General features: G+C 39.8%; 1 protein-coding gene across 5 annotated transcripts in view; it reads right to left on the bottom strand.

The window, feature by feature from the left end:
- VPS13B (vacuolar protein sorting 13 homolog B) overlaps positions 1 to 24750 on the bottom strand; it is a 913516-nt gene that overhangs the window by 293917 nt on the left and 594849 nt on the right. The window contains exon 31 of one of the 5 annotated variants that reach the window (XM_050940455.1): positions 3781 to 4083. The exons of the other annotated variants lie outside the window; for them this stretch is intronic. Coding sequence (XP_050796412.1) covers positions 4056 to 4083 — 28 coding nt within the window. The 3' untranslated portion in view covers positions 3781 to 4055. Of the gene's footprint in view, positions 1 to 3780; positions 4084 to 24750 lie in introns of those variants that run through there. 5 annotated transcript variants of the gene reach the window in all.

The following is a 24750-nucleotide window of genomic DNA, read 5'->3' as shown; positions in this document are numbered from 1 at the left end:
AAATAATATTGTCTGAATTATTTTGGTCTGACTAGTGTGACAAGTAGCACAAGATTACTAACATCTGAAAGATTAGAGAAAACAGTGTGTTTAACTTTGTACATTTGAAAACTCTTTAAGAGTCAGCTTTACTGATTTCCCCTAATATTAGCCATCTTCACCTTTTGTTTATGTGGGTCTTTCACATTTGAACAGCAAGATAAATAATTTTTAAAAAGATGAATATGTGACAAAAATTGAGACTGCAGGACTAGTGTTGTACCTGAAACAACTTTTAGATCATTTACTGCCTTAACTTCCCCACTTCCCTATCCCCAACATTTGGAAACAAAATGTATACACATGGGGATTTGAGACAGTAATGTCTCAAAACAAAAATGGCAGAGGAACTTCTAAAGAACATCATTATCAGATAACAAATTTACAGAGTTCAAAATAAGAGTTTCAAAATAAAAGGCATACCAGGAACTCTTACAATAACCAAATTTCTAGTAAAATGACCTGTACCGTATTCAAGTACTGGCAGTGGAAGAAATCCTTGACACCTTAGCAGCTGTGTATAGGTAACAGCACTGAAAATAAAATTTATGTACTGAGAAATGATGAGATCAAGCAGTTTTTAAAGGGTGTTTCAAGCACTACTCTTACCCCAGCTGGTGCAGTCCATTTTTTTTCCCATACAATTGTTCTGAAAGGTGTTTCTTCAGAACAGAAATATTTACAAGATAGGCAAAAATCTCATTTACTCTGAGGGACTGTTTTCAGATGAAAGCTTGTGCATTATAAACGAATTATCTGGTTATACCGAAAGGACAGGAGATAGTGCTGTCGTTTAATCAGGCTGCAACTTTACTATTAGATGCCTAGGACGACCCAGCAAATAAAAGTGTACAGTGAAGTAACTCCATGATCATTTCAATAACTACCTTTTTTCTATCATGGTCCCCAGTCAACCCATTGCTTGGATCTTACCATCCCAACCCGCCCCCCTGCTTGAATGAAGGTTAAGGTGGGCTATAAAGGAAGTGGAGATGGCTCCTTGCTGTGCCAATCATAGGAGCCCCAAATCCCTTCTCTCCCCCATTCTGCTCTTTTAACAAGCATCTCCTTTATGTCCTTTACCAAGCCATTTAACTGGTCACTGTATACTTCCCCTGTGGAGCACTTGCACTGGACATCTGCCTCAGACTTACATAATGTCTTGCAACATCATAGTCTAACTCCCTTCCCTACTAAACATAACAAACCTCCCCCGCCCCTCGAACCCACTATTCCACCTTGGCCAATCTGGTGGTGAGGGAAAAATTCTTTCCCAGCCCCATGATAAAAGAGCAGCTAGTGCAGTGCCTGCAGCAAGTCCCGACCAAACCTGGTTTTTTTTTTTTGCCACTTCCCAGGGGAGGGAGGGTGGATGCTACCCCATCTGATCCAGGTAGGGTTACCACTAGGTCAGTATTTGACCAGCCTGGATGTTTTATTTTTATGGATTTGCCAGTTGTCTAAAAAAAAAAATAATCTGCCATTTTTTTTACGTTGGTCTCTAAGATTTGCATTATCATCACAATACACTGGGATATTTAATGGTAAAAGTTTCTTGTGTCCAGCTAAAGATGCTGCAGTGTTCCCACTTCCGCAGGTGTAAGCAATAACAGATCCAAACTGTTGAAAATAAAGCAGCTCTCTGCCCACCAACATGCAAGTGCACCGTGCATGAGTTAGAGAGGCTGTGGGTCACGCGAGAGTGAGGAGACGTGCAAGGCATATTAAATAATGGAAGAACACGGTGATGGTGCAAGTGATCCTACTACATTCCCCCCCAAATAAAAGCTCACATCAGAAACTGTACATTCAGTGACAACTGGCTAAACAAAACAGACTAGAAAGACTAACTGGTAAAATGTGCTGATAAAACAAATGCCTGTTTGTTATCAGTGATGTTATCAATTTTATCTATATGAGTTATCTCTCAAGATACTATAAGTGGCTGTTGAAGGGGGAGTTGTAGAGTTGTCTTTTAGTTGGATTTTTGCATTTCAAAGGTGGTAATCCTAGGTCTGGAGAAAAGGGCTTCTCCCGCCATGTTTGCCCTTTATCAACTCCGCAGCCCTTCCAGTCCCTGGGGGATGAGTCAGCATAACCATACTGACTCATTCTAGGTTTGCAGAAGCTTCTGTGCTTCTTTCTCACCCCTCCCCTCCCACTCCACTGTAAAGCGCTATATCCTACTCTGACAAGCCGGACAATGCCCCTAACCCTTGCTTAAGGTATGGCGCAGCCATTGGTCCAACAAAAGGTATAATTAACTACTTTGTGACCTTTTCTTGATCAATTCCATCAGCCATTGTGGCGGAAACATCAGTCACCATTTACCTTTCAATTGCATATCTCTTTCACAGGAATAATTTTCATAGAAAAGTTAAAAAGAAAGAGAGGAAAGATGGTTTTATGGTGAATGCATAAGAGCAGAAGTCAGGAGATTTGCATTCACTTCTTGAGGTTGTCATAGCCTGCATTCTGCTAATAATCCTCCCTATGGAACTGAGCGTGCTGTTCTGGTTACAACATAGAAGTAGAAATCAGGAGACCTATATTTCATTCCTGTTCTCCCACTGTGACCTAGAGAGGTAACTTAACTTCTTTGTCTGTCAGTTTATTCATATGTATAATAGAGATAATATTTCTCTACCTTAGAGTACTGTTGTGAGACTTCATTCATAAATTCTTTTAAAAGCACTTTGAGATCCTCTGATTGAGTGAAAAGATATTGTATCGTATATAAAAGTTAAAGGCCCGCAAATATATTCAATATACTGTTTAATTATTTCAATTACTCTGACTTTGGGACTCACTATGGCACATCTTTAAGGAACTAAATAAATATTAATTACAGTAGTGGTGGCAGGTGGGTGCCACTGTAATATTCATATAGGAAGGTCAAATTGAAATACACTGGCCCACACCAAGGTCAGAATTGGTCACACTGCATTCATCATATAAAAGCCACTGAATACATTAAAGGAATTACAGTGGATCACACATCAAACATTTTGGCCTTGTGCTTACTTCTTCTAAGAAATGCTCTACATATACTGTGAGGTGACTAGACATTTAGAAGTAGTCCCTTGTTCCAAAGGCTCCATGTACAATAATTTCCCACAACTAAGCAGAAGAACTTTTGCATTACAGTTGTTGTCAAGGTTTTTTTCCCCGCTTTGAACTTTAGAGTACAACAAGTGGGGACCTGCATGAACACTTTTAAGCTTAATTACTAGCTTAAATTTGGTATGCTGCCACCAGCCAGAATTTAGTGTCTGGCACACTTTCTGTTCCCCCAAAACCTTCCCTGGGGAACCCAGACGCAAACCCCTTGGCTCTTTAAACAAGGAGAAATTAACCATCCCCCTCCTTTTCCCCCCAGACATTCCCCCTCCCTGGGTTGCCTTGAGAGGCTTCACATCGATCCAAACTCCTTGGATCTTAAAACAAGGAGGAATTAACCATCCACTCTCCTTTCCCCCCACCAATCCCTGGTGAGTTCAGACTCAATCCCTTGGATTTTAAACCAAGGAAAAATCAATCAGGTTCTTAAAAAGAAAGCTTTTAATTAAAGAAAGAAAAAAGTAAAAGTTATCTCTGTAAAATCAGGATGGAAAATGCTTTACAGGGTACTCAGATTCATATAGACTAGAGGGACCACCCCCCAGCCTTAGATTCAAAGTTACAGCAAACAGAGGTAAAAATCCTTTCAGCAAAAAGGCACATTTACAAGTTGAGAAAACAAACATAAGACTGATCCGCCTTGCCTGGCTATTACTTATAATTTTGAAACATGAAAGACTGATTCAGAAAGATTGGGAAAGCCTAGAATGATGTCCCGTCCCTTTCAGTCCCGAGAGAAAACAACGAACCAAACAAAGAGCACAAACAAAGACTTCCCTCCACCAAGATCTGAAAGTATCTTGTCCCCTATTGGTCCTCTGGTCAGGTGTCAGCCAGGTTTACTGAGCTTCTTAACCCTTTACAGGTAAAAGAGACATTAACCCTTAACCATCTGTTTATGACAGTTGTCTTCTATAGCCATATCTGGAACACAGAAATGAATGACCCAATGATGACAAGATACAGTGTGGTAACTATACAGTGTAATTTTAGACTAACTGTAGAAAAGTATGAAATAAAACTTAAGAGGGCTGATGCTTTCAGATATCTATATAGGTGTAATCTGTTTTTAATGATTTGTAACTTTATTGTTTAAATTCTTCAACAAAAATTACAGTCTGAGAGAGTCTGAACATTTAGAGATTAGTTTTTCATTTTTACACTGATCAATGTTTAGACAGCTTGAGGAATCTTGACATATTTTTGAAGCGTTCACCAAAACGTGGAGAGCATAGTGTAAATGTACAGTTGGCAGACCATAAAAGTGATAAATATGCATAATTCCAAATGAAGGTATAAGTGATATTTTTGGATGGCAAAACATTTCCACAAGAAACAAGTGGAATACAACTTCTGTTTAAAGGTTCAGTGAGAAGGAAAAAACTTGGAGGGGTTAGGTGGCGAGATAAGGGAGAATTGGTGAAAAACAAGACGCAAGAACATAAATGAAATTCTTTACTCTTGTTTTACAGTGGAAATAATTGTGCCTCATAATTTAGCATTGTTTGGCAGTAATAGGAAACTAAGTTTTGACTTTCCCAAACATTTCATAAATACTTGGCTTACCACAAAGCTGCGACAAATAACCTTGTGATTCCACAGTTGTTTTCATTCTGTGTTTTGTTTTGTATTTACTGGTACAATATCTCAGTCTTATCAGGTGTTCTATAAATTCACCTGGAAAAACTGAGATTGAGTTTCACTGAACACAGGCTTCGTGATTCTTGTATGGAACTTATTTAAACAGCATGGTGAGTAATATAAAAGATATACTGTCAATAGTGTGTTTGATAACCTGATGTGGGACAGGAGTTCTTTTCAGTGTTGTATCAGTTTATCAAACCTATACCTAGACATCAGTCAAATCCTATACAAAGCACTACAACATGCCTGGAAAAAATAATAAATTTTAGACATGATATAGACTGCATTTTTATACACATTAAATAACTTATATAGTATATATAGTAATAAATAATTTTATAATAATAAGTAGTATATACTGTACAACAGGTACAAATTAGTTTAAAAGGTTTATTATTAAGTATCTAGTTCCTCAGTGGTACATTGCATCAGTTTTTGATAATGAATAAGTTAAATGAAAACTAAAGAAATCAAAACTCTTACTGTATGAGTTCACATTTTGTGAATCACTGCATTTACAATGTTAAGCTAGAAATAATCATATTAAAGAATGATAAAATATTAAATTAGATACAAAGTATGAATTTGAGAATGGTTTCAGTTAGCTTTTAGAAGTGATTTTATGTTGATAAAGATACTTCAACATTAATATTAAAGAAGCCTTGGGGATGGATAATTGTCCTTTCTTGAAAATTTAATCTTTGAATATTTTTATTCTATCCTCCCATCGCTTCTTCTACTTCACCACCATCTGGGAGACAATCCCCTTAAAAAATTCATCCCAGAATCAGTCTTCCAAAAGTGAAACACAGTAAAACTTTACATTAACATTAAAAAAAATATTTTTGAACAGAACTCCTTAAGTGGTTTTTAAGAGTATGTCTGAGTTCAAATGAATCTATGAGTAAGGAAAAATTACCTAAAATGGGTTGGATTTTTGGGCTATTCATTTAGGACGTAACAAGCGGTAATTACTCCAGAGAAGAAATAGTTTTATTTATTGAACATTTTAGGTATCCCCAGACTCTAAGGTATCAATCCTGTGCCTACTGAAGTGAATGGAGGTTTTATTGACTTCAGTATAAGCAGAATTGAACCATGAGGGATTAAGACTGGGCTAATGAGACACGATAGTTAACCATTTTCTGCCAAAGGAATCTTTGGAGGATGCTAATTTATGAGCTTGTAGGCTCCAAAACATGTGTGGACCAAAATTGACATAGTCACCCTACAAATCTGATAATAAGAGGTATACTTTTCATTACCATAACCTGAAGAAAAATGTCTGAAGGCTTTTTTGAGCTAATAGCTCCCTCTTGTTTCTATGTTTTCATACATGCGCTGAGCTATTTGGCAACTGATGTTCTGAAAGCCTTACAATCTGATAGTTGTGAAATTTCCTGAAAACTGTTACAAAAAGAGATAGTGATATTGTATCAAAGGATATCCCTGATCCTAAGAACCTGTCTGTGGATAGCATAATAATAAGGTTCATCTGAAACCCTTCTAGATCACACGTTATGAAACTGTGGTCAGTGGTCCCACTTTTTTTCCTTTCTTCTTTATAACTTTAGATAGAAGTGAGGCTAGAATGAAGGCGTATAATTGCTACGAATTTGCCTTTTTGGATCTTCCTGAATATCTTATGAATTTGTTAACTTCCATTGATTGCAAAATTGCTGCAGTCTCCCCTTCATATGTGACACAACCATGAATAAAAACCAGAGTTCCAGCCAAGGGTTTTTCTGTGGGTGGAGCTGGGCTTGGTGGAATATTCTCCTCTGAAGTATATAAATTAAATTTATCTCCTAAAACTGGAAGGGACCTTGAAAGGTCATTGAGTCCAGCCCCCTGCCTACACTAGGAGGACCAAGTACTGATTTTGCCCCAGATCCCTAAGTGGCCCCTGCAAGGATTGAACTTACAACCCTGGGTTTAGCAAGCCAATGCTTGAACCACTGAGCTATCTCTTTCTTTCTTTCATTGGTATCTTAAATCTGCTGTATTCAAAATAGTTGCTTTCTCCTATAAGCCTGAATTTTCCCTTTCTTGTTTCATCAGAGCCTTTTTTTAAATCAGCCATCTGAACTATTGCCCATTCCCAGGTTCACCAAAAAAGTTTCCCCAGTGAGTATTTTCAGTAGCTGTTTGTCCTGTCTCTCCTTTTGAGGAACAAAAACAGGGCTGAAATCCTAACTCTACTGAAGTCCCTGGCAAACCTATCATTGACTTCAATCGGGCCAGGATTTCACCCTAGGCACACCACTGGAAGCCACTGAGAGGACTGAGACACTAAGGGAATCGACTGAAAAAAGCTAGTGAGAGCTTAAGAACCACAGCTTTTAGTTATTTTTCTCTGGAAGGAATTGCAGCTTTCAGTTCATGCATCCATGACAGTGTAGCTCTTGCAAATCAGGTGGAGGCTGACTAAACTTTCAGGAAAAGAACTGAGGCCTCATAATTATGACTAAGTGATTATTCTACTTTCCATTGTTAAAAAAAGAAGTTTCTTGAGAGCAAAAGGACTGTTTCATTCATCCCACAGCACCCGTCTTTTGGACAAATTTTTTTAAAAGTGTAAATAAAATTTTCATCACTCTCTTCGTTTTTTTAAATTCAGTTGGACATTTCCACTCTGCTTGGTGGAGGAGCAGGAACAGTTATTTTAGCTCTTAAGGGAATGTACTTCCTGGGCAGCAGTTCTTCAGATTTTTCTTCTTTATCTTCTTCTTCTCTCTCCTTTTGCTTAGGTTCTGGGACTTGAACATTCAAGGTGCTAATTATCCTTTGAACCATTTTTATCAAAGTACTAGGTAGGGAGCAATTTACCTGAGATCCTGCTCTTGTTCTTCATGTCTGAAGTCTGAGACTTCTCCTTCCTCAGGAGAAAACATGCTAGAATACATGCTTATACTCCCTCTTTTTGCATTTCTTACTGGATTTAAATTTTCTTCCTCTTTACTATTCTAAGGATGAAGTACATGAATAACCCAAAGAATTAGGATTTTCCCTATAGCTTTTCTAGAGAAAAAATAACTTTTGCGCCTCAACCTTTCTAATTATTATGAAACCAGAATTTTTCCCTTGGAATCAGGAACTATTTTTTTCCATTTTCCATTTTGTTGTGGCTTTTCTGAGAGGGAAGTCCTACAAAGGAAGGTAAGTGCTCTTCCTTTATGGCCTCTGGTTTGGGAGATGATTTCTTCTTTGAGGATATATCAATGATTCTTCTGGGATTCCTGTTAGAGCTTCAATGTGTATTATTACTCATCCCCTGGACTTCTCTTTTCCATATTCTTTCTACTGTTTCTGACAAACACTCACTAAATTATGACTAAAATAAGAATGTATTCTCTTTGGGGCAGGGACCACTTCTTTTATCTGTAAAGTACCTAGCACACTTCTTAGCACAAGGTACATAATAACAAATAGGATGTAGTTTGAATGGGACAGAAATGACTTTGCTTTCCCATAGACAAACCTATCCTTTTTAACAAAACAAAAGAGAAACTGTCATCAGTATTAAATCATTGACTTAAGACCGCAGGAAAAAGTTGTAGAAAGTTAAGGGTTCTAACACACTTAGAGGCCTGGGAAGTGTTTTCCCAGTAGGTGGTTCTAGCACCAGCTTCCCTGAACTGGGTCTACAGCAGGGTGAGGGTCGAAGGGAGAGAAAATAACACTTTGAGGACTGTTGGGCATGATTGGAAGGAAAATATATATATATATTATGCAATATAACTAACCCTGAAGCAATTTAAACAACCAAAAGATATGCAAAGATGCAGCAAGGTTTATCACATTTTAAAATACAAAATATACTTGGAACCCACTTAGAAAAGCCTCCAAGTTTAAGAACAAATTTGCAAGGTATTGATTCTTGTCTGTAGTCTTCACTGTGATTTACCCTGCTAATAAGAACTCTTGAAACATTTACAAGGATGGACTTTGGGCATTTACTTGCTTCTGAAAAGAAAATGTCCCATTATCTCAACTCAGATCAATGCTTTTTTACATTATAATTTAGGCAAAATTCTTGCAACTCTAACCTTGGCTGATAATTTATTACTATCCCAATTTTACAACTTAGAAAATTAAAGCAAAGAGAGAGGAGGGTACTGAGCACCTCTGAAAATCAGAAAATAAGCTCAAGGTCACACAGGAAATTTATAGCAAAGCCACCAATATAAACTGGGTCTCTTAACTCCCCTTTCCTACCTTAACCATAAGACCACCACTTCTTCCCCTCTATCAGCAATCCATTCTGAAATTTAAATTTGCAAGTAATTATTTGAGACTAAAATGATTCTGCATTCTTTGTTTCTGTCGTTAATGATAAAGTGATAATTTATTTCTCTAGACACTATATACTCCTGGGGGAATTCTGCACTACTGTGCAATGCAGAATTTTGCAGAAATTAAGGCTGTGCATGCAGAATTTCCTTTCCCCCACAGAAATGGGCTCATAGACTCATATACTTTAAGGTCAGAAGGGACCATTATGATCTAGTCCAGTGGTCCCTAACCTTTTCGTCTGGCGGGCACCAGATGAAGGACCGTGGCAGTGGTGGAGCACCCGCCGAAATGCCGCCAAATTTCGGCAGCATTTTGACAGCGACACCTCTCGATGGCATTGCTTGTCGGCGGCAAGTGGCGTCATCAAGAAGCGTTGCCGTTGAATTTCTGCGGCGTTTAGGCGGCGAAGCCTCTCGATGACGTCACCTGCTGCCGACTAGCAACGTCATTGAGAGGCGTCGCTGCCGAAACGCCGCAGAAATTCGGAGGCATTTTGGCAGATGCTCCACCGCCGGCCAGGACGCAGGCGCATTTAGATGCCCAGCGGGCGCCATGGCGCCCACAGGCACTGCATTGGGGACCCCTGATCTAGTCCAACCTCCGGCACAATGCAGGCCACAGAATCTCACCCATCCACTCCTGTAACAAACCCCTAACCTATGTCTGAGTTACTGAAGTCCTCAAATCGTGGTTTAAAGACTTCAAGGTGCAGAGAATCCTCCAGCAAGTGACCCATGCCCCATGCTGCAGAGGAAGGCAAAAAACCTCCAGCGCCTCTGCTAATCTGCCCTGGAGGAAAATTCCTTCCCGACCCCAAATATGGCAATCAGTTAAACAACGAGCATGTGCGCAAGACTCACCAGCCAGCACCCAGGAAAAAATTCTCTGTAGAAACTCAGATCCCACCCCGTCTAACATCCTATCACAGACTATTGGGCACATTTATCTGCTAATAATCAAAGATCAATTAATTGCCAAAATTAAGCTATCCCATCATAGTATCCCCTCCATAAACTTATCAAGCTTAGTCTTGAAGCCAGATATGTCTTTTGCCCCCACTACTTCCCTTGGAAGGCTGTTCCAGAACTGCTCGCCACCACTAGGGTTGACTGGATTTGGCAGAGTCCAGCCTGCACATTGTTACTCCTGGGGGATTTCTGCACCACTGCATATGTGCAGAATTCATGTCCCCCGCAGATTTCTTTGCTTCCCCACAGAACAATGACTTTCTGACAGGAAAGCAAAGAGAAGATGCAAGAGCAGTCATGCGCCACTCCCTAATTGCGCAGGTACATCGTTTAAGGCACTCGGAGCAGCCAGTAAAGAAGTAAATCACCGCAGGGCTGGGGATGCCCCAGTGAGTGGCTCCTACCCTAAGCCAGGATCAGCTGCTAGTCCCAGCTGGGCTGGAGGCAAGAGAGGATGGGATTTCCTCTTCCCCTGCAAGGAGTGGCTGGGGCTGTGTCAGACCCACCACCAGAAACCTCTCTCAGCTATAGGAAGTTCACCATCCTCCCCTGTTTCCTGCCCCCATCACTCCTCAGCTGTGGAAGAGGGGTATGGGGAGTTGCTCCTCCATCCACCCAAACCCCATGGATCCGGACCTCCCATACCCTGACACCCCTGCCAAGCCTCACCCCATACACCCAGTTCCCCCCAGCCCTCCATACCTGAACCCCATCCCATTGAACCTCAACCCCTGCATCCGGAGCCCCCTACACCCAGATCCCCTGCCTCGAGACCCCCCCACTAAGCTCCCTGCACTCAAACCCCCACACTGACAAGCCCCATCCCCCCTACACTACTCCGAGCCCCCACATCCAGACCCCCAAGCCACTGACCCCCAACTAGCTGCACCAAGACCCCCACCCCATCCAGCCCCAATCCCCCAGCATCCAGACCCCTGCTGAGACACTCTCATCCAGACCCCTCTGCTGAGCCCCAACCACTTTCACCTGGAAGCACCTGCAGAGTCCCATTGCCCCTGAACCTGGAACCCCCTCCCCAATGAGACTCTGTGCATCCAGATCCCTCCACAACTAGACCTCCCCACTGAGCTGCCTGCACCTAGATTGTCACACACAGAATCCTCCCACCCCATACCTGGATCCCCCCACACTGACCCCCTCCACACTTGGATCCTGCCTGGTTGAGCCTGCCTGACCCACACCTGTTGTGCCAGGTGCAAACGGGCAGGACCACGGTGTGTTTCTGGGGGAGGCCCAGGCCATGCGCTGTGTCAGGGTCAGGTGCAATCTCACCACTGAGTCCATGTCCCTGGGGTGAGGGATAGTGAGGCTGCAGGGTGATCTCCCACCTTCATGCAGCCAGTGGCCTGTGCTCCCCACTGCCATGCTGGAGCCTCTGCATGTATTTACTGAAAAATAAAACTTGCAGAATTTTAAAATACTGTGCACAGAATGCCCTCAGGAGTAGCACAAAGACGACACTATTGGGAGGGAGGGACAGGAGCTAGAGGGTTCCTGGCAGCTGCAGTTCCCAGCATGCCTTGAGGAAGGGAGAGGGCAGTGTGCAGAAAACTCCATGCAAGCCTGGGACCAAGCATCAGGTTATTTCTCCCTCTGGATCCCTGGGCTTGAAGGGGTGTCATAAACAGATGGGTAAGGGTTAATGTCTCTTTTACCTGTAAAGGGTTAAGAAGCTCAGTGAACGTGGCTGACAACTGACCAGAGGACCAATGGGGGGATAAGATATTTTCAAATCTTGGTGGAGGGAAGTCTTTGTTTGTGTTGTTTGTTTTGTTTGTTGTTCACTCTTGGGACAAAGAGGGACCAGACATACAACCAGGCTCTTCAAATCTTTCTGAATCAGTCTTTCAATTTTCAAAATTGTAAGTATAGCCAGGCAAGGCGGATTAGTCTTACGTTTGTTTTCTTTCAACTTGTGAATGCTTTTCCTTTTGCTGAAAGGATTTTTACCTCTGTTTGCTGTGACTTTGAATCTAAGGCTGGGGGGGGGGGACAGGTCCCTCTAGTCTATATGAATCTGAATACCCTGTAAAGCATTTTCCATCCTGATTTTACAGAGATAATTTTTACTTTTTCTTTCTTTGATTAAAAGTTTTCTTTTGTAAGAACCTGACTGATTTTTTCCTTTTTTTAAAATCCAAGGGATTGAATCTGAACTCACCAGGGATTGGTGGGTGGGAAGGTTAATTTCTCCTTGTGTTCAGATCCAAGGGGTTTGGATTTGTGCTCCCCCAGGGAAGGTTTTGGGGGAACAGGAAGTGTGCCAAACACTATATTTTTGGCTGGTGGCAGTGTTACCAAATCTAAGCTAGGAATTAAGCTTAGAAGGGTCCACGCAGGTCCCCCACATTTTTACTCAAAAGTTCAAAGTGGGGGGAAAAACCTTGACAAGGGGGGATGGATGTCTGGGCAAGGGCAGACCCTGCAGTTGTGCTCTGGGGGTGGGTGGGGGTGGGTGCCTGGGCTGGGGGGGCCCTGTGGTTGGACTCTGGGAAGGAGGGGGTTTGGATGTATTGGCTGTGGGAGGGCCTTCAGGTGGGCTCTGGGGGGGAAGAGGTTGTGAGTGTCTGGTCCTCCAGCTGAGCTCCAGGGGGAGGAAGGGGGCAGAGAAACAGGAATTGGGTTGTCACAGGGGTTTCTTTAACTCTCTACTTCTGGAGGAATTTTTGTGTCTCTGTATTGTTACAGACATACTCACTGACAGATATTTTGAAATAAATTACCAAAATAATTGAAACTGGTATGATTATGTAGTGTTATTTTGACAAATTAAATTTGCAGAATTTTGCAATAATTTTTTTCGACAGAGTTGGCCTGTCCACGTATCTATTCAAGTGACATCATCACAGGACCTATTCACATCAGCTACGCCATCAGGGGATTGTTCACCTGCACATCTACCAACGTGATATATGACATCATGTGCCAGCAATGCCCCTCTGCCATATACATTGGCCAAACTGGACAGTCTCTGTGCAAAAGAATAAATGGACACAAATCTGACATCAGGAATCATAACATCCAAAAACCAGTAGGAGAACACTTCAATCTCTCTGGCCATTCAGTAACAGACTTAAAGGCGGCAATCTTGCAACAGAAAAGCTTCAAAAACAGACTCCAACAAGAAACTGCTGAACTTGAATTAATATGCAAACTAAATACCATCAATTTAGGCTAAAATAGAGACTGGGAATGGCTGAGCCATTACACATACTGAATCTATTTCCCCATGTTAAGTATCCTCACACCTTCTTGTCAAATTGTCTGAAATGGGTCATGTTGATTATCATTACAAAAGTTTTTCTTCTCCTGCTGATAATTGCTCATCTTAATTAGCCTCTTAGAGTTGGTAGGGCAACTCCCACCTTTTCATGTTCTCTGCATGTATATATATCTCCTTACTATATGTTCCATTCTATGCATCCGATGAAGTGGGCTGTAGCCCACGAAAGCTTATGCTCAAATAAATTTGTTAGTCTCTAAGGTGCCACAAGTACTCCTGTTCTTTTTGCGGATACAGACTAACACAGCTGCTATTCTGAAACCTATGTATCTGTTGTAGAACTGTAGATACTAGCAGCAGACGTACTGACATATTTACATCATAGATAGGATTTTCCAACATATTTAGAAGACATTTTCTGAAGTGAATATCTAAGCAAACGTAGTCAGTGTGTAAAAGCAGCAAAGAATCCTGTGGCACCTTATAGACTAACAGATGTTTTGGAGCATGAGCTTTCGTGGGTGAATACCCACTTCTTCAGATGCATGTGGTGGAAATATCCAGGGGCAGGTATATATATGCTAGCAAGCAAGCTAGAGATAACGAGGTCAGTTCAATCAGGGAGGATGAGGCCCTGTTCTAGTAGTTGAGGTGTGAAAACCAAGAGAGGAGAAACTGGTTCTGTAGTTGGCAAGCCATTCACAGTCTTTGTTCAATCCTGAGCTGATGGTGTAAAATTTGCAGATGAACTGAAGCTCAGCAGTTTCTCTTTGAAGTCTAGTCCTGAAGTTTTTTTGTAGTCAGTGTGAAGGCTGACCTCAAAAGTTCTTTTTTACAGTAAAAAACAAAAAGGCAACAAAATGTAAAGCAAAACTACAAGGGAAACATAGGGGGAAAGGGTTAACATCATCATAAAAGCAGCACAATTCAAAGGCAGTAGGACTCACAGACCTTTTGAACACTGTCGTTGAGGTAGTTTTTGGCAGCAAGAGGCAACATATTCTTAGAAACCTACATCCTGCCACAGGAAGCCCCAGAATACACTATTGCTTTTGTGAATGCCAAATTTAAATACAAAGCCTTCACACTAAATCAGTTTAACACTATGATACAGTATGTATGAAAAGCCTGCCAAAGATGTTTTCAAATATCACATTTAAGTAAGTTGCAGTTGCACTTTTTGCCAGATAAACCAATCCACACTTGCTAGAATACCCACTTGCATGACAACAGTGACCTTTGGGACTATGGATTAAATTTTCACGTGTCTAAACAAGATCTGTCAAACTCCCAAAATATAGAAATTGTGGTGGTTATAAAGACAGTTTGGTGTCCTGCATTTCTGTCAGAAGTAAAATAGTGCAGGGAGCAATCAATGACATATATATATATACACAGAGAGAGAGAGACACACACACACACACACACACTTCACAATTAATTCTGTCTGCTGTATTTATTTAAAGCAGACTTCTCTGAGCACAGTTGGATAAACATAAATCTATACAATTCCGATCAGTTGCATTTTGAACATGGTATAATCTCTGGATTTTTTTTGAAGTTTTTTTTTTTAAATGATGCATCTGTTTACATAACATGCCAGGTTTTAAATAATTAAGCTGAGAGCTCTGAACAATGTCTATGGAAAATAAAAATGTCTATAAGGATAGTGAAACCTATAGAAAAATTATAACAAAGCTACTTTTTAATTTATGCTGGATAATCATTATATACTTATATCTGATTACAATGGGAAACTGAAACGTCTTAGCTTTTCCTTTGAGCTGACTCTTCCCCCACACTTCTAAGCCCTGCGCTCTTTTTCTGCCATTTGAAAAATAAAGCCAATAACAAATACATTTAAAAATAATAATAGCCTCGGGTTTAAGTAAATCTGGATATTATTGTCAGCCAAGAACTGTCTTCTCCTTAGCCTGCAACACTGTTTGCGTCTGTACATATCCATTTTCCTGCAATGTTCTGTTCAATGCCACCTTCATAGTTGTAATATCTTTTGCCATTTAATCCAAGCTGCCATGCCACTGGAAGTCATGAGGACATCAGACTAAAGCAAACCAAATAGGCCCATAATGATGCTAGCTATTATCTCAGTATTTTTCCATCCTCTAACAGAGGCTGCCAGTAATTAATAAGAGTATCACCCATTGTACTCTTAACAGAAAACTCACTGACAACTAACAGCCCAGTCAGAAAGCACATGAAATATATTTAGAAGTTGTAATTGGGCTAGAGTTCTGCCTGTAAACAAAGTTTAAATGGTCTCTAAAATGCAGCAAAAATACTGCATGTTAACTTAATCAATATCCTAGTCCTGTGTAATCAAAGTGATCAACAGTGCACTGAGATAAGATACCAGCGTGAAGAATAAGAGCTGAAACATTAGAAGAATATTAAGTGTGGGATTTTCAAAAGCATTTACAGGAGATAGCAGCCCAACCCCAAATTAAATTCAGTAGGAGTTAGGTGCCCAACTCACATAAAAAACCCATGCTAAATTATTGAGCACTTTTGCTACTACAAAAGAATGGTGCTCAAATAATAATAGTAATTTGTTCAAATTCCTTCTCTTGACTAAATCAGTATATGGCTGTCTATGCAAGTTTCTCAATATAATCAAATTATATATGAACATAGAAGTAAATGTGATTATTTTCATTCAGCTGAATGTCCATAAAACTGAAAATAGAAATGCTTACAAAAATGTTGTACATAGAACACAACGATTTTAGCAAACTATTTTGTGAAAAAAAAAAATCCAGCCATTCACAAATCACTTCAAGAACTGTGGCATAAATTTGTCATAGATAAAACCGTGTGAGGGACATCAGAGAACCCACAAACATTTATGGAATGAACCACAAGCTGTATACAGAAGTTAACAAATGTCTCATTACAAATGGGGTATCGGTCTCCCAGGAACAGAAGCATAGCACTCATATTATATTCAACTTAAGATCCCGTTATAATTAAAAATATTACAAAAGAAAAAAACCTGCTTTAAATATTCTGTGAAATACTTTTCAGCAAACAAAACATTTGTTGAAACCAAATATGATGTGAATTATATTTACTCACAGTTAATATAAAAAGTGTAACAATAAGCTTTTAAAAACCTTTTCTGAATTATTTTATAGCAAATTACTTACCACAATCAAGACCTTTGGATGTCAATTTAAACTATATATGACAGCAAAGTATCCTTTAAATGAGTGTTCAAGCACATATTTTTAAAATCAACTATAAGAAACCAGAGGACAGACAAACAGCGAAATATTTTATGGAAAGTAAACTATTCCCCCAACTGGGATTTATTAAATACAAGTAACTTCCATAATGGCTGCTCTATTTAAACCCTTAAAGTAAGGTATTTCCCCTAGTCCAACTAATGCAGCCCTCTGTTATCAAGTATTACAGTACTCTACAGTAATGTTCCAAAACCTGCAACTTACAATAGTGGTAGCAACAGTTACAGAACTCAGCAAAGCCAAGACTTTGGAAGTCATGTGGCCCAGCAAATTCTCTCTTCTGGAGCAACCATCTGGGTTGGTGCTCTTCATGGAATTTGTCAGGGGAAGTAGCCCTTTAAGAAGGTGCTAGTATCCTCCACACAAAGAGAGCCCTAGCTGCCTCTGCCAACACACCAAGTGACTGGGGGATGGCCTAGCCAACCTTCCCTGATGCCCTCTCCTTCTATTGCTAAAACTTTGGGGCACATCCCTGCAGTCCTCTCGCAGCAGCAGCTCACTCCTTTGCAGCCCCAGGAGCCACATGAAATCAGTAATTCCAGACTCTATGACCTGTATTGTGTGGTTGGGAGAATGGTTGTTTGGTCAGGGAGGTGGGAAAGGGCGATAAACTGAGCTAGGGGCTGAGGATGGGATTTTCAAAGGAGCCTAAGGAAAGTTATGTGCCTTTCACACAACGCACAGTCAACCTGTGCAACTCTTTGCCAGAGGATGTTGTGAAGGCAAGACTATAACAGGGTTCGAAAAAGAACTAGGTAAGTCCATGGAGGACAGATCCATCAATGTCTATGTCATAAACAGATAGTAGGAGTTAATAGAACAGAAGTACTTCATATCTCTTTTGCCTGTAAACGGTTATCAAAATCAGTGAGCCAGGCTGTCACCTGACCAGAGGACCAATCAGGGGACAGGATACTTTCAAATCTTGAGGGAGGGAAGTTTTTGTGTGTGCTGTGTTTGGTTGTTGTTCACTCTGGGGGCTCAGAGGGTCCAGACGTGCAACTAGTTTTCTCTCCAATCTCCCTGATACAGGTTCTTATAGATTCAAAATAGTAAGTACTAGGTGATAAGGCGAGTGAGGCTTATGTTTGTTTTCTTTATTTGCAAATGTGTATTTGGCTGGAAGGAGTTCAAATGTGTATTTGGCTGGAAAGAGTTCAAATTAATATTTTGCTGAAAGGATTTTAATTTGTACTTGTATACTTAGGCTGGGAGGGTATTCCCAGTGTCTATAGCTGAAAGACCCTGTATCTATTCCATTTTAAATTTACAAAGATAATTTTTACTGTTTTTCTCTCTTTAATTACAAGTTCCTTGTTTAAGAACCTGATTGTTTATTCTGGTGAGACCCCAGGGGACTGGGTCTGGATCCACCAGGAAATTGGTGGGGAGAAGGGAGGGAAGGGGGAGAGAAAGGTTAATTTTCTCTCTGCGTTAGGATTACTTTCTCTCTCAGGTAGAGTCTGGGAGGAGGAGAGAGAAGGAGGGGGGATTTTCCTCTCTGTTTTAAGATTCAAGGAGTTTGAATCACAATGATCTTCCAGGGTAACCCAGGGAGGGGAAGCCTGGGAGAGGCAACAGTGAGAGGAAGGGTTTACTTTCCTTGTGTTAAGATCCAGAGGGTCTGGGTCTTGGGGGTCCCTGGGCAAGGCTTTGTGGGGACCAGAGTATACCAGGCACTGGAATTTCTGGTTGGTGGCAGCGCTACAAGTACTAAGCTGGTAATTAAGCTTACAGGAATTCATGCTGGTACCCCATCTTTTGGACGCTAAGGTTCAGAGTGGGGAATTATACCATGACAGGCTATTAGCCAGGATGGGCAAGGATGGCATTCCTAGCCTTTGTTTGCCAGAAGCTGGGAATGGGCGACAGGGGATGGATTACCTATTCTATTCATTCTCTCTGAAGCACCTGGCATTGGTCACTGTTGAAAGACAGGATACTGGGCTAGATGGACCTTTGGTCTGATCCAATATGGCTGTTCTTATGAGAGACGGAAGCAGTAAAGGCAACCTGGAAGCTCTGTGGTCCAGTATCCTCCCTGGACTCATGTGGAACAGGATTCTTCCCCCAGTGGCTTGGGAGCCTACATCCGCCCAACCACCACCAGACATCACTCAAGTGGGCGGAGGACTGACTTTCAATGGGCGTTGAAAGTCTACTCAGGAGCCCCTCTGATATCTGCAGTGACTCTCCTAAATGGCATGTTGAACCAGGAACTAAGGCATGAATATATGGCATGGAACACACTGTGTATTTTGAAAAGGGAGGTAGGGCTTGCATCAGAGTTAAGGTTTACAAATAGTTTGATGCACCTGGCTGCTGGGAAGGAGGCATTGCTCCTGCTAGGGTGAGAAAGAGAAAAACAGGAATAAATCTGTTGCCTCAGTAAAGTACACTAGGGACAAGTAAATTTATTTGTATTTATTGTTCTAAGGGTTAATATATATCAAGGCAAAAGTTTAAAATACTAAGTATTTCAGTATATAAAATTATAATGTCAGAACATGAAAATTTTAAACAAATTAAAACTAATCAAATGATTCTTTGATTTTATTTTAATTGGCTTCCCTATAATTGACTTCACTATAACAAAATTGCAGTTTTTTGGTCAGGAAATAGAAAACATTTAATTATGTTAAACTACATCTCAGACACTGCACACAGAAAACAAATCCTGTTTCCCCCTCCCACTGCAGCAACTTAAACACATTACTGATTTTAAAACTGAAGTGATATGAAATGTATGTATCAAGTTTTATATATGCTGTATATCAAATACAGAATAACTGCGTTAAAATAGTATTACAGGCATAAATAAAAATCATAAAAGGAAGGAAACTCTAAAGTCAGCTTGCTGATTTTGTGCAGGCTTTAGAGAACACATGCTAGGTAAGAACACCAGCAGCTGTGAGACCTTTTTATAGAGTATAATATAAATTGCAGTACAAAAGCACTATACAAAAAGGCAATTATCTTACAGAAACCTTCATTTGCAATTGCTGTGCTTTTGGTGATTTATGTCTGACCTTTAATATTACAAACTGTCAATCAAATGGTGGTAAACTTTACTTATCAGTAACAGAAATGAGAGTTAGACTTTATTATGCCATTTTACTATAAATTACACAAGCGTATTTTTCAATTATGCTAATGACACCAAAGTTGTCTGAATTGTAGTATCAACAAACTCATCAGTAATTTGCTTTCATTTCAAAAGGCAATGTTCCATTCAATGGAAAATTTAATTTTGAAGAATTCAAATAACCATTTTTTCAGCAACTAAATCTTGAAATAACAGGTCACCTCAGTAGCCTACAAGGTTTAGAGGAGCAAATTTTACCCACTTTTAACAATTGCTTCTTTGAATAGCTGGTCCTAGACCATGCAAGTTGAGAGACTGCTCCTGATTTATTCCTAAACAACCCACAAGTGTTAGTTCAGGAAGCTACATCTGGGCCACCAAATACTCACTGTACATTAAACATCAGGGTTGAGAGCTTCATCTTGCTCCACTCCCTTTATGACAAGTAAAAGGGCCAGAGTGGCATAAAAGGCCTCTAAAATCCCCATATCCATCCAGGGAAGGATTCCCCCAGAGAAAGAAATGTAGTGTGCTGGAGGGCAGGGCCGAGAGTGGGAGGGAGTGTGTTGGGAGTGGGACACAGAATACAATGATGCAGAGATTCCAGACACAGTCTTGGTGTTTGCTGGCACAACCCAGGATTAGAAGGATGAAATGGTGGCTTAATGCAATCGTAGCCTCCATCCCCTGGAGTTGAGAGTTCTGTGCAACACTTCTTAGAAGCACAGGACAAACTCTCACCCTAGAAGATTTAGAATTTTTTTAAAATCCTCGGATTCTGCACCAAGGCTACTTAAACATACAGTTACAAAAGGCATAAACGGCCCTAAACAAAAAAGGTGGTAGAAAGGAAACAGGGGCGGCTCTAGGCATTTTGCCGCCCCAAGCACGGCAGGCAGGTTGCCTTCGGTGGCATGCTGGCGGAGGGTCCGCTGGTCCCGCGGCTTTGGCGGACCTCCTTCGCGGTGACCAGCAGAGTGCCCCCAGTGGCTTGCTGCCCCAAGCACGTGCTTGGCGTGCTGGTGCCTGGAGCCGCCCATGAAAGGAAAAGAAAAAAGAAAAGATACAAGAGGTTATCTGAGCTGCACAGGTATCCGTCAGAAAACAGAAATCCTGACCAAGTGAAGCCAACAGACAGGAACAAACTATAGCAGATAACATCTAACATGGAAACTAGGATGTCATAAACAGATAAGTAAGAGTTAATAGAACAGAAGTACTTCATATCTCTTTTGCCTGTAAAGGGTTAACAAGATCAGTGAGCCTGGCTATCACCTGACCAGAGGACCAATCAGGGGACAGGATACTTTCAAATCTTGAGGGAGGGAAGTTTTTGTGTGTGCTGTTAGTGTTTGGTTGTTGTTCACCCTGGGGGCTCAGAGTGACCAGACGTGCAACCAGGTTTCTCTCTAATCTCCCTAATACAGTCTCTTATATGTCCAGAATAGTGAGTACGAGGTAGATAAAGCGAGTTAGGCTTATGTTTGTTTTCTTTATTTGCAAATGTGTATTTGGCTGGAAGGAGTTCAAATTTGTATTTTGCTAAAAGGATTTTAATTTGTACTTGTATACTTAGGCTGGGAGGGTATTCCCAGTGTCTATAGCTGAAAGACCCTGTAATATATTCCATCTTAAATTTACAAAGATAATTTTTACTGTTTTTTCTTTCTTTAATTAAAAGTTTCTTGTTTAAGAACCTGATTGTTTTTTTTTTATTCTGGTGAGACCCCAGGGACTGGGTCTGGATTCACCAGGGAATTGGTGGGGAGAAAGCAGGGAAGGGGGAGAGAAAGGTTAATTTCTCTCTATGTTAGGATTACTTTCTCTCTCAGGGAGAGTCTGGGAGTGGGAGAGAGAAGGAGGGCGGGGGGAAGGTGAATTTTCCTCTCTGTTTTAAGATTCAAGGAGTCTGAATCACAGTGATCTTCCAGAGTAACCCAGGGAGGAGAAGCCTGGGAGAGGCAACTGTGAGGGAAAGGGTTTACTTTCCTTGTGTTAAGATCCAGAGGGTCTGGGTCTTGGGGGTCCCCGGGCAAGGTTTTGGGGGGACCAGAGTGTACCAGGCACTGGAATTCCTGGTTGGTGGCAGTGCTACAGGTCCTAAGCTGGTAATCAAGCTTAGAGGAATTCATGCTGGTACCCCATCTTTTGGAGGCTAAGGTTCAGAGTGGGGGTTTATATCATGACATAGGAGGATTTAAAAAAAGCAATTTGAAGTCCAAAGACAATAAAGCAATAATAAATTATTGAAGTTCTTTTTCTTTTCTCTCTCTCTCTCCTTTTTTTTTTAGGGTAAGGTAAGGGTAAGGGTAAACTTCTTCAATTGTTTTATAAAAAACATTCTTAGGTGGAGAGTTACTAGGGGAGCTGAGCAAACAATTTGCAACAAATAACATAATTGACAAATGTAACCTTTTCTCTGTTTGGAGACTGTTGATTAATTGAAAACTATTTGAAAGAAAGTCACAACTTTTGTTTAATGTGGCTTCCTTGTGAGCAACACTGATTAGCAACCACTGGACATATAAGTCACATAACAATGTTTTTGTTCCCAGACTGGAATACTCACATGAAGCAAATATAAAATTAACTATCCATGAATATTTGCAAGTGAAAATTTAAAATTCACACTCAGTAAGTATTTGCAAATAAAATTCAATCCACTAAAAGAAAAATGATTTGTGGAGAAGGTACTCACAGTTTTGAAGCAAGTGTTTGGGGTCGAGTAGGAGATAGTAATACTTCTATCATTTTCTCTTTCTGAATTTTTTTTTATTTCTACTAGTCACAAAGTGATAAGGGGAGATTTATTCTATTATATTTAGTTCAATTAAACAAATGGTATTGTATTCGCCAATCAACTTCATAATTAAAAAAGCAAAGTCCAAAATAAAAGTGAAATATACAGTTTACGTTTAGTGAAATTCATTCTGTGGGTCTGGATAGCTTTTGGTATTGGAAACGAATAAGCTAGATGTCTGAAATAAAATGGGCAGTGTTTAGCTTTAATTTTACAATTAATTTCCACTGATGTTTTTAAATGAATAACTCTTGCAATGATCTCAGAAGTGCCAGTGGTAATTAGGAGGGAGTTTCCATGTAACGCTATCAAAATATTTGAATGTTTTACTGGTACAATGGCTGAGACAGATATCTTGAACCACTCTAATTAGTACAGAAAATGAAGAGATACTATAAGACTCTAAAAGAGCAGGGCAACTTTTCTATCCATAACAGCTGTAAGAGGGAATAATCATGAACCTTTATAGAAAATAAGAACAAGAAGGATTTTCATAAAAATTATTAATAAACGAGCATAAATTCAAGTGGTATAACGGTGGAATTACTGAAATTAAGACAATTTAAATAACTGATTTGATTTAATTATCTTAAAAATCAGTTAAGGCTTTGCAAAACAATTAGAATTTGTGCTATTGCAACTGTGATTAAAATTTATAGTGAAATTTCTTGAAAATATTTTTAAGAGAAAAATTACTGAGTAAAAATCTGAAATTCTACTAACAAAGGAGGCTAATTAAAGAGTACAAAACATCCACTTTAGCAATTTACGACTATAAAATGGGAAGAAAATAAAGAACAAATCTCTCTCTCTCATGTTTTAATTGCTTGTAAGCTATAAATCAAATATTTCCCTACAAATAATTTTAAAAAGTATGTAATAAGATTAGTTTTTGTACCTATCTTTTACCTTTATGTTTCTTTAAAAAACACTAACCTAACCTCTGCAGTAGAGAGCTAAACAAAATGACCTAACTAGAAAACTTCATTTTCCTACTAGAGGTAGGATCTGGGAATTTTTACTGACTTGATACTGTTTCCACCAAGAATCCTTTTTGTATATATATTTAAAATGATTGCATTTCAATGTTCATCCAGCAGTAGTGTAACAGTTTGTTTCTTTATCCTTCTTTAGAGCTTGGTAAATTCTTTGTTCACTTACAAAAAACTTTCATTTAAATATTCCAAACTTTAGAGCTCAATGGAAAATAAGGTGAAGTTTTTATAAAATAATCAACCACTAAAGCAAGAACTATGTGTCTCAATTGCATTCCCTAAGTTACATTCAGATATTTGATACCAAACTTTTAAATCAGAAAGATGATTTCAGCTGTGTTAATTGGTCTTACAAAAAACTGAAAAATAAAAGGCTACAAGGGTTCACTATTGCTCATATTGTGGTCACAAGAAAGAGTGTTCTGCAAATCCTAATCAGCAGGTATGATTTTATGATATAAATGTAGTCCATAGTAGTATCAAAACTGAGCCAGATAATATAGTTGACGACTACATGCTTAGAAATTTGGGTGCTTGTTGGAAAACATTAGACATGCATTTCATTTTCCAAACCACATTTGAAAGAGAGAACAGATTTCCATCCAGCTTTTTTGGCAATGTATTTACTTTCTGTCAGAAACCCATCTATCATTCTTCCCCTCATTACTCCAGCACTATCAGCGCAAACACACGAAGTTTAAATACTATTTCTTTTTAAAATTAGCATATGGTATTGTCATAAACAGATAGCTAAGGGTTAATGTCTCTTCCACCTGAAGCACCTGACCAGAGGACCAATCAGGAAGCCGGATTTTTTCAACTCTGGGTGGAGGGAGTTTGTGTCTGAGTCTTTTGTCTGTCTGCCTGCTTTCTCTGAGCTTTGGAGAAGTAGTTTCTACTTTCTAGTCTTCTGTTTCTAAGTGTAAGGACAAAGAGATCAGATAGTAAGTTCTATGGTTTCTTTTCTTTGGTATTTGCATGAATATAAGTGCTGGAGTGCTTTGATTTGTATTCTCTTTGAATAAGGCTGTTTATTCAATATTCTTTTAAGCAATTGACCCTGTATTGTATCATCTTAATACAGAGAGAACATTTGTATGTATTTTTCTTTCTTTTTATATAAAGCTTTCTTTTAAGACCTGTTGGAGTTCTTTCTTTACTTCAGGGAAATTGAGTCTGTACTCACCAGGGAATTGGTGGGAGGAAGAAGCGGGGAGATCTGTGTGTTGGATTTGCTAGCCTGATTTTGCATTCCCTCTGGGGGAATAGGAAAGTACTTTTTTTGTTTCCAGG

Source organism: Gopherus flavomarginatus, chromosome 2 (genome assembly GCF_025201925.1).
Source record: "Gopherus flavomarginatus isolate rGopFla2 chromosome 2, rGopFla2.mat.asm, whole genome shotgun sequence".
Taxonomy (NCBI): domain Eukaryota; kingdom Metazoa; phylum Chordata; order Testudines; family Testudinidae; genus Gopherus; species Gopherus flavomarginatus.
Note: the sequence above shows the minus strand (reverse complement) of the source record. Positions and strands in the feature narration are given on the sequence as shown.